This window comes from Ahaetulla prasina, chromosome 4 (genome assembly GCF_028640845.1).
Source record: "Ahaetulla prasina isolate Xishuangbanna chromosome 4, ASM2864084v1, whole genome shotgun sequence".
NCBI lineage: Eukaryota > Metazoa > Chordata > Lepidosauria > Squamata > Colubridae > Ahaetulla > Ahaetulla prasina.
In genome coordinates, this window is record NC_080542.1 from 12,981,190 (window position 1) to 12,992,610 (window position 11,421).

At 37.6% G+C, this 11,421-nt stretch overlaps 1 protein-coding gene across 1 annotated transcript; it reads left to right on the forward strand.

Annotated features, from left to right (window-relative positions):
• The first annotated feature begins 1,305 nt into the window (after nucleotides 1-1,305).
• LOC131198987 (extracellular calcium-sensing receptor-like) lies at nucleotides 1,306-10,923 on the forward strand. Its single transcript, XM_058184392.1, has 4 exons — nucleotides 1,306-1,476; nucleotides 5,334-6,188; nucleotides 9,606-9,732; nucleotides 10,028-10,923. The coding sequence occupies exons 1-4, from the start codon at nucleotides 1,306-1,308 to the stop codon at nucleotides 10,921-10,923; spliced, it is 2,049 nt and encodes a 682-aa protein (XP_058040375.1).
• The last annotated feature ends 498 nt before the right edge of the window (nucleotides 10,924-11,421 follow it).

The window sequence follows — 11,421 nt, forward strand, 5'->3', positions numbered from 1 at the left end:
TCTGAAAATTTTTTCTCTCCTTCTCCCCGCCCCCCCCTCTCTATATATAGAGAGAGACAGAGAGACAGAGAGAGAGAATATTAGAAAACTTGGAACTCCATCGCCTTCAAGACCTAAGTTTAACTCATAGAATCATCTATTGTAATGTCCTTCCTGTTAAAGACTACTTCAGCTTTGATTGCAATAATACAAGAGCAACCAATAGATTTAAACTTAATATTAACTGCTTTAATCTAGATTGCAGAAAATATGACTTCTGTAACAGAATCATCAGTGCTTGGAATACTTTACCTGACTCTGTGGTCTCTTCCCATAATCCCAAAAGATTTAACCAAAAACTTTCTACTATTGACCTCACCCCATTCCTAAGAGGACCATAAGGGGCGTGCATAAGTGCACAAATGTGCCTATCGTTCCTGTCCTATTGTTTTTCTTTTTCTTCTTCATATATATATATATATATATATATATATATATATATATATATATATATATATATATATATATATATATATATATATATATATATATATATATATATATGCTTATTCCTCCTAATATTTACTCATATATATGTTTATATACTATATAATCTTTTTGTATGACACTTATATATATTGTTGTGACAAAATAAATTATATGTGTGTGTGTGTGTGTGTGTGTGTGTGTGTGTGTGTGTGTGTGTGTGTATGTATGTATGTATGTATGTATGTATGTATGTATGTATAGTACCAAATTTGGGTTTTGCTGATAAAGAAATAAAGGGAGACTAGTATAGATTTATTTCAAGCTAATTAGTTCTCATCAGCTAGCCATACCATCACTTGCATTTGAACTAGGGCTGCCTGCATATTAGGCAGTTGTATTACCTCTGAGCCACAAGTTCTCTTTCCTTTATCAGCTGAGCCAGGGGAGAGATTAAGAGTTTTTCTGTCGAAGCACCTGGTTTGCCCCAATATATATATGTTGGTTGTATTATTTATACATTATTGTTATCATTCCATCTATCTGTGGCAAAATGAAAATTTTTGGAGTGCTAACACATTTACACGCTTTCTTCTTGCATGGTGCTATGCAATCAGAATTTTTTTTTCTGCTTAGAATTTAGCAGAATTCTAAATAAAGTATATGTAATGCCACATTCTTCTAAGGGAAGAAATATGATTAGTAATGTATCTGTGTAGATTTCTTCTACAGAACTACCAACATATCCTGGCCTTGGTTTTTGGTGTTAAGGAGATCAATGAAAACAATAACATTTTATTCAACATGACTCTGGGTATGCGCCTCTCTAACAGTTATTTCATGGCGAAATGGACCTACTTGGCTTCAGTGGAGCTCCTCTCAACAAGGAAAAGATTTATCCCCAATTATAAATGTGATACTAAGGACTGGGCAGTATCTGTTATTGCAGGACCTAACTCTTACATCTGTCCCTTCATGGCAAATGTTTTGAATGTCTACAAGCTGCCCCAGGTAAGATTTGCTCTTGAAATACATTTCATGGGCTGCGACAACAACTTTGAGAGATAGGAGGAAGAACTGTAGCCTAGACAATGATCTGGTAAAACAAATCTGAGTCCAAACCAATTTGAGAAAGCATCTCAGAATTGACTGAAGAAAGGAAGGAAGGAAGGAAGGAAGGAAGGAAGGAAGGAAGGAAGGAAGGAAGGAAGGAAGGAAGGATCATTCTGTAATATAAAGATTAAGATAAATATTCCCAAATACTAATACATTGAATTGCTTAATCAAGTCCATGAATACTTAATCTTATTATTAAAACATGGTGAGAAGAAGAATTGATGAAAATATACATTTCTATTAAGTGTATTTATAAGTTAAGGAATCATAGCATTTCAATTAGTTTGGATTCAGTTTTATCAGATTTAGTAAATTGCATATAGTACCTAAACATATCTATGTCATATGGTTGCCATAAAATTCTATTCTATTCTATTCCATTCCATTCCATTCCATTCCATTCCATTCCATTCCATTCCATTCCATTCCATTCTATTCTATTCTATTCTATTCTATTCTATTCTTCATCATTTTAATGATTTGTGTTGTTTTTCTTAAATAGAATAGAAAAGAATAGAAGTGTGGTTGGACACACAAGGAATTTGTCTTGGTGTATATACATACTCTCAGTGTAGATAAAAGAAAAGAAAAGAAAATATACGTTCATCAAGAATCATAAGGTAGAACACTTAATTGTAGTCATAGGGTACAAATAAGCAATCAGGAAACAGTCAGTATCAATATAAATCATACAAGCAAAAAAAGTTATAGTCATACAGTCATAAGTGGAAGGAGATGGTTGATGGGAACGATGAGAAGATTAATAGTAGTGCAGATTTAGTAAATAGTTTGACAGTGTTGAGGGAATTATTTGTTCAGCAGACTGATGGCATTTGGGAAAACCTGTTCTTGTGTCTAGTTGTTCTGGTGTGCAGTGCTCTAAAGCATCATTTTGAGGGTAGGAGTTGAAACAGTTTATGTCCAGGATGTGAGGGGTTTGTAAATATTTTCACAGCCCTCTTTTTGATTCATGCAGTATACAGGTCCTCAATGGAAGGCAGGTTGGTAGCAATTGTTTTTTCTGCAGTTCTAATTATTCTCTGAAGTCTTTGTCTGTCTTGTTGGGTTGCAGAACCAAACCAGACAGTTATAGAGGTGCAGATGACAGACTCAATAATTCCTCTGTAGAACTAGATCAGCAGCTCCTTGGGCAGTTTGAGCTTTCTGAGTTGGCACAGAAAGAAAATTCTTCGTTGTCCTTTTTTGATGACATTTTTATGTTAGCTGTCCATTCTTGCAATATGGTAGAATGTAGAAATTTGAAGGTCTCTACTGTTGATATTGTGTTGTCTAGTATTGTGAGAGGTGGAAGTATGGAAGGGTTTCTCCTAAAGTCTACCACCAATTTTACGATTTTGAGTGTGTTCAGTTCCAGATTGTTCCGGTCGCACCATGAGGCTAGTTGTTCAACCTCCCATCTGTATGCAGATTCATCATTGTCTTGAATGAGACCGATCACTGTTGTGTCATCTGCAAACTTCAGTAGTTTAACAGATGGATTGTTAGAGATGCAGTCATTGGTATACAGAGAGAAGAGAAGTGGGGAGAGCACACAGCCTTGGGGTGGGGGGCTGTGCTAATTGTACAGGTATCTGATATGATTCTGGTTAGCTTCACCTGTTGCTTCCTGTTTGCCAATTGGTCAGCACAGACTTTTAAGCAAGAAGGGGTTATCTTGTCTGGGTCTGGAGCTTTTCCTGGCTTTTGTCTGTGAAATAGGTCTTGCACTTCCTTTTCTATGATCACTAGGTGTTGTGAACCCAATGGGATGGGGTCAGTTTTAGGAAGCTTGGCTGTTGTTGGTGTGTCTGAGATGGGGGTTTGTGGAGATAGGTGGCTGTAGTTTCCTTTCAAAACTGCAGTAAAACACACTCAGATCATCTGCCAGTTGCTGATTTCCTTCAGCCTGGGAAGGAGGTTTGCCATATGTTTGCTGGTTCATTTGTTGAGAATTGATTCTTTAGCTTTTCAGAGTAGCTTCTTTTTGCTGCTCTGATCTCCCTTGTTAATTTCTGGCCTGATTTTACAGCATTTTATCATCATTTCGGTAGGCTTCCTCTTTGGAACGACGTAGCTGCTTAAGTTTAGCTGTGAACCAAATTGTTACTGTATATTCACAAGTTCCTGGTTGGTACACATAGGTCTTCACAGAAGCTGACATATGATGTTACAGTATCTATGAGTTCATCTAAGTCTGCAGTGGTACTTTCAAAAACATTCCAATCAGTGCAGCCAAGGCAGGCCTGTACCTTTAACTTTGCCTCCTCCATCCAGGTCTTCACTGATTTAATTTTTTGTTTTGTGGTTTTAAGTCTTTGCCTGTAAGCAGATCTAAGGTGAATCATGCAATGATCAGAGTGTCCCACAGCTGGTCGTGGTAAGGACTGATAAGCATATTTTAGTGTTGTGTAGCAATGGTCTAAAATATTCTTGCCTCTAGTGGGACAATTGACATGCTGAAAGTATTTTGGTAGCTCTTTCCTTAAATTTGCCTTGTTTAGATCTCTCAAAATAATGGCCAGTGAATCAGGATATTTGGCTTCAGCCTCCATAATTTGGTCAGCTAGAGTTCTTAATGCCTTGTTTACATAGGCTTGTGGTGGGACATAAACAGCAATTAGAAAAAATGAGGAAAATTCACAAGGTGGTTAGTATGGTTTGGAGTTGATAATTAATGTCTCTAAGTTTTTGTGACAGAATTTATATATTATAGTTAGATTCTGAAACCAGCTGTTGTTGATATATAAGCATAAGCCTCCTTCCTTCTTTTTACCAGGTGTTTCTGCAATTCTGTCTGATCTTTGAATCTGAAACCCTGGGATATGCAGGCTGCTATCATCAATTGATTCATTTAACCAGGTTTCAGAGAAGCATAGGGCTGCTGAATTGTAAAAGTCAGAATTGTATCTGTTTAAAAGGAGTATTTCATCCATCTTATTAGCAATACAACCTAAGTTGGTTAGGAAAATTGAAGGCAGAGGAGTTTTATTTCTCTTATTTCTTAACTTGATAAGAATTCCTGCCCGTTTAACTCTCTTTCTCTGCTTCCGCCGTTTGTTTTTTTTGGTAATCCATGGCTCCAGGGAAATTGCTTCATTCTGTGTTAGAATCTCCTCCGTGTTTGTAAAGACGGGGGAGGGGGGATGAGATCACAGATTAAAGAAACATGGATTAATTTTTAGCAGATGGCCTCTTGAGTAAATTATCTGTAGTGAGTTGCAGAGAATAATTAAAAATAAAGAAACCATTAGAGAGCATTTCACTGAGGCAGCCTTTGGTGGCACCATTTTGGAGCAAAAGGTAACTTTGTAGATGAAACCAGTAAGAGGGAAATGCTTTCAGACTTGCAAACTGTGGTTTCACAGTCTGGATTACCTCAAATGATTGGCATCAATCTTGCCCACTTCAAAATGCTTCTCCCCTCAGCTACTTTAATACTGCAATGAATTAGGGAGAGTCAATTCTTAAATGGTTATAACATTTCCTGACTGAAACTAAATAAATTGTTCCCTTTAATTAAAACTGTCGATTTTGCCATCTCGGTCACAAATGAATGCATTTCTGTCTTTAGCTTTGTAATTATACAACTTCTAAACCTCAGGTTTTTATGAACAAGATTAGATATCTACTAAAGTTTGCATTAAAGTTTACAACAAAGACCATGAATTAAGAACAGATTTTTCAAAAATAATGAATACTTCAATTTGGATAATCATGTCACCCCCCACCCTGCTATTTTTCCTTACATTTAGCTGATATATGGATCTTCTCCTATGAGAGATTACCAGATACAAGCTGCTTTCTTCCATCGCTTTTTCCCAAATGCTGATCAACAGATTGTGGGTATTCTCCAGTTGCTGTTGTATTTTAGGTGGACATGGATTGGGCTCTTTCTCCAATGTAATGAGAGTGGAGACAGATTCGTTCAAAATGCTGTTCCGTTGTTTTCCCAACAAGGTATCTGCTTTCAGTTCATGGGAGAGATGCCCCAGCAAACATTTTCTAATGATATCACAGCAGTCTATAAAGATTTTAGCAAAATGTACATTACTATCATGAACAGCAGTACCAATGTCATTATCCTACATGGTGGAAACGAAGTTACCATCATTTTCAGAATGTTGCCCTATTATAGAGAATTTGATGATATACCCATCGAGAGAAAAGATAAAGTTTATATAATGCCAGCCCAGATGGAGTTTTCATCCCTTCCCTTTCAAAAAACTAGAGGTATGGACTTTTTCCATGGTGTTATAACTTTTGAAGTTTCTTCCAAGGAGATTTCTGGATTTAATAAATTTCTTCAGATGAGAAATCCAACTTCAGAAGCAGAAGACCATTTAATGAGAGTGTTTTGGGAAGAGGCTTTTGAATGTTCTTTTCCTAAAGATAATTTAGATGAACATGCTGGGAAGCTGTGTACTGGAGAAGAGAAATTGGAGAATCTACCTAAGTCTGTGTTTGACACCACCATGACTGGACAAAGTTACAGTATCTACAATGCCGTTTATGCTGTGGCACATGCTTTACAAGTCATGTTTTCTTCCAAACACAGAACAAGAGCAAAAGTTGGGAGAGAAATGTCTTTGACTCAAAAGGCATGGCAGGTAATAAGAGATTGAATGACCGTTTCCCATTGCTCTTTTCTCTAATGCAGTGCTTTGTCCTAATATTATGGCAGTGATTGGCAGGGACTAGTTCTGGTTCAATCCAGTTCTTGCAAACTGGTAGTAAGTAGGACTCACCCCTGTATTATGAATACACCGGAGTTTTGATTTTAAGTTTCCTGCTACTCCGTTTTCCATATCGTTTTGGAACGTAGAGAAACCTTTGTAACTGTGAATAGGCAACAAGGCTACAACAATGATACAACAACATGGAGGAAATGATTAAGATGCAGCAAAATATGCCTGTTTGGAACAGGTTCAAAAGACCTGTGGCAGGGGAGAAACATGGATGAGGGGTTGAAAAACGCTAATTCTATTAATGAACTCAGTTGTATTAAATCAATATCCATAACTTAATGCCATTGAAATTGATCTCCTCCCTCCTTCCTTTCTCCCTCTCCCTCTCCTTCACCCCTCCCGTCCCTTTCCCTTCCCTTCCCTTTCCATCCCCTCTTTTTTAATTACCAATCTTTGCTTCATTTTAGTTACATCACTATTTGAGAACCAGGTCTTTTAATAACACTGCAGGAGAGAAAATTTCCTTTAATGAAAATGGGGATCTAGAGACTGGAATTAACATTATAAACTGGGTCACATTTCCAAACAAGACCTTTGTTAAAATCAAAGTTGGAAAGATCAACCCAGCGGCTTCTCCAGATAAGCTATTCACCATTTCTGCACAAGACATCACCTGGCCTCCCATGTTTAACCAGGTATTTCTTGCTCATATTTCAAACTGTGTATTCTTCCCATTCCCTTCTTGTTTCCCGAATTATTGATTCAAATGGATCTTACCATTAAAGTTGTCAGGCCAAAAACTGCAAAGACAAAGAAATAATGACCAGAGATTTTGAAATAAAAGTAAAGGTAAAGGTTCCCCTCACACATATGTGCTAGTTGTTGCCGACTCTAGAAGGCGGTGCTCATCTCCGTTTCAAAGCCGAAGAGCCAGCGCTGTCCAAAGATGTCTCCGTGGTCATGTGGCCGGCATGACTCAACACCAAAGGTGGTCCCTATTTTTTCTACTTGCATTTTTACATGTTTTCGAAACTGCTAGGTTGGCAGAGGCTGGGACAAGTAATGGGAGCTCACCCTGTTACACGGCAGCACTAGGGATTCGAACCGCTGAGCTGCTTACCTTTCAATCGACAAGCTCAATATCCTAGCCCCTGAGCCACCGCATCCCTATTTTGAAATACAAAGACTTAAATCTCTTTATAGCAAAATAATTTACTGATATATCCACATTAAATCTTCATGGTTTTAGCAGAATATAATCCAATAGCTGCTGTCTATTCCTCCTGGCATTTCAAGCTTGTTTAGCTTAAAAATATATTTGAAAATAGGTAAAATAATTAAAGCTATCATATAATTCACAAAGTAATAACAAGAGGTATCTCAATTTGTCTATTAAACTCCCATTAATCTGAATGTTGATTTCCCCCACAAAAAATAGCATTTTCTCCTTAGCCTTCTCTTTTCTTAAATGGCATGTGCAGATTTTCAAGTTTCCATTTGCTAATCGTGGTATCTGGGGAGCAATCAGCCTCTATTTGATGCAGCGATTGATTATCCTGATTGGGAAATGCCCAGCCAGGGAGGAAGAAGGAAACAAATATTAGCCTTGAATCACTGCAAAGTCACAAGCAATCAAGGACCCACATCATTAGTGGGATTGAAATAATTTAAAAACCGGTTCTGTGCTGTAATGACTGGCTAGGTGGGCATGGCCGGGTGTGTGTGGCCAGGGTGTGTGGCAGGAGTCAGCCTCCTGGAGCACTCTGCCAGTCAAAATGGGGCACAGCATGGGGTTAATTACCAAATATGGCCTTTGCTTTGTGATATCGAGATCCAGCGAGCAAGGGATGTGAAGTGCACAGAAAGTACACTTTTGTTTGGTTATGAAAAAATATCCCCAAAGCCAGATGTACACTAAATGTAGACTGATTTTTAGCTACAAATCTTCCAAGCAAACAGCACATTTTGAAGCTCCTGTTAAAGAGGATTCCTTTCAGGATGAGTAACCACAGTTTGCATGCTGGAGGTTCCTAAAGAAATGCTGGGAAACTCTGTATTTTAAAAAACATGTGAGGGAGGGGTGCAGAATAGCCCTTCTCTGCCTGAGGCTGTAGAGACCTGGCACCAATCACAACACCGTTTGTGAAACAACTGATCAACACTGACATGGTAAACAACTAGTATATGAAAATAGGAGCAACTCCACTCCCTTCTAGTACTGATGATGTTACCTAGTTTGGGTCATGAAACATCTGCAAGAAAACCATCAAGCTCAGAGAGCACTAAAGACCCCACAGTTAAACCCTGAGTTATAAATATTCCCTTCTATCGATAAACACTTTTTGGCTAGAGGGACTCAGAGCCTGCTTTATAGGAGATGGTTCCCAGTGGATTTCATTCTACATTTTGATATGATTTCTGAAAATAAGGCATGTAGAATTATAATGGCTGATCCTTCATACATTAAAAAACAAAGCTAAGGGATAAACAAATAAAAACAGATTTGAAAAAAGAAAAGGCTCAGGAAAGAAAAAGAGTGAAAGTGTAGGAAGGAAAGAGGAAAAGAAGGAAAACTGAAAAATAATAACTTCCAACTTTCTTTGGTACAGATATAAGTAAAAAAAATATAAACTCAAACTCTTACTCTAAGATTAACATTTGTCTACATTATTTCCATAATCCCATATCTAATCATGAAAGCCCAGATCAATTTATAATTTCAGTTTCTTAAAAAAATTCCAGCAATGGTTCATATTGCTTTAATCATTATTTCTTAAGGAAACCATAAGTGATTTATTTAATTGCACCAAACTCTAAATAAAACAGGAATGGAAAATCCTAAACTCTAGTGTAGACCCATGATTCTCAACATTGGCAACTTTAAGGTGCATGGACTTCAATTCCCAGAATTCCCAAGGCAGCATTAAGTTCTCCCATTTTAAACTTGCCAAGACTGAAAAATGCTGATCTACAGATAGGGATTTTTCCATTCCTTTTTTACCGGTTCTTACTTACATATGAGGAATCATAATGCAAAATTCTCATTTCCATCCCATCACAATTCCATCACTAACCTGCTTTCCAGCTCTGTTCTTTTGCATGCAGGGCAACAAAAGAAGACCACGTGACTATCAGTTTAAAAAAATGTTCAGTCAGACCTTTCAACTTCTTGAAGAAAAGATCTCACGAAGTTGGAAGATCTGATTGAATTTTCTAAAACAGAAGGAAATTTTGGGACATCTAGATGCTACGTTCATTGTGTAAAAGTAAAATCCACACCCAAATAGAATGTTCTGAAACTTTTGAATTTTAATAAATACTGGTTTCACTTCTTGATAGGTTCAACCTCTTTCTGTTTGCAATGACCATTGCTATTCTGGGTGGAGGAAGATGAAAATAGAAGGGAAGCCATTTTGCTGTTATGCTTGCCTTCCATGTGCAAAAGGGAAAATTTCAAATGAGACGGGTAAGAGCTGTGTTGTGCAAAACTATCCAGTCTTCTTAACTGTGATTCAAAATGTTAAATCTACAAACTTTATACAAATTACTTCTAATGTGGTGATTGAACCGATGATATAGCTATATAAATACTAAAAATGAAAGGGTTACCACAAACAATACATAAGTATCTGCATATTTACAGACTTCAACTACAAACAAAGAGATATTACTTAATTAGGAAATATTAACCCTATAATTAATTCCCACTCCTGTTACCTGAGCATTTCTAGAAATTGACTATGATATTTTGTTTTTTCCAGATGCGATTGACTGCTTTCAATGTTCAGAAGACCAATTTCCAAACAAGGCTCAAAATCTTTGTATTCTAAAAACAACCACCTTCCTGTCTTACAATGAGCCACTGGGAATCACCTTGGCCAGTGTTAGTCTCTTCCTTTCTTTCATCACAGCTTTGGTGCTGGGACTCTTCATTAAAAAGTGGGACACTCCCATTGTCAAAGCCAACAACAGGAGCCTCACCTATATTCTTCTCATTGTTCTCCTGCTCTCGTTCCTTTGCAGTTTGCTCTTCGTTGGGCAACCTGACCAAGCAAAATGTTTCATGCGACAAGCTGCTTTTGGCATCATATTCTCAGTAGCCCTTTCTTGCATATTAGGGAAAACGATCCTTGTTGTTCTTGCTTTCATGGCCACCAGGCCAGGTTCCAAAATGAGGAAATGGGTGGGGAATAGGCTGGCTTTTTCTATTGTCCTATTTTGCTCCCTGGCACAATTTACCATTTGTACTGTGTGGCTGACAATTTCTCCCCCATTCCCAGTTTCTGACATGTACTCCATGGCTGAAGAAATTGTTCTACAATGTAATGAAGGTTCAACCACAATGTTTTATACAGTGCTTGGCTTTCTGGGGTTCTTGACTACTGTCAGTTTCACTGTGGCCTTCCTAGCCAGGAAGTTACCAGATAGCTTTAATGAAGCCAAATTTATCACCTTCAGCATGTTGGTCTTTTGTAGTGTCTGGATATCATTTGTTCCAACTTATTTGAGTACCAAGGGGAAATACATGGTGGCTGTGGAGATCTTCTCCATTTTGGCTTCAGCAGCTGGATTACTGCTCTGCATATTTTCCCCCAAATGCTACATCATTGTTCTGAGACCTAATTTGAATACAAAGGGACAGTTAATAAAAAAATAACCCTGAATATGAAGTTCAGTTTGCTCATTGATTCCTTGCAGCCTTCCCTCCTACTCTAACAAAATAATACAAAGTGACATTAATGAAGACCTTTATTTTCTCCAGCCTGAATTATCTGCATTTGGTCTTTTAGATACTACCTAGAAATTGTAACACTGCCTGAGGCCTTGCCCTGATCACTTTCATGACTGCTGCTATCTCTTATGGCAGCCATTTTCTACTAAGCCATGCCTTCTCAAAGTATCTATAACATAGCAGGATTAATTTTCTTTGGTTCTCAGAATGTATCTTCTCCAGCATACCCAGTTACCCTTGTTTCCTTTTCCCAACCACATACATTTCTTGGATCCAAGTAACGTATCTAAGTAATGTATCCAGTTAACATTATTCAAAGTAAATCCCTTCTAATTCCCAAAGATCTGATTATAATAATAATAATAACAACAGAGTTGGAAGGGACCTTGGAGGCCTTCTAGTCCAGCCCCCTGCCCAGGCAGG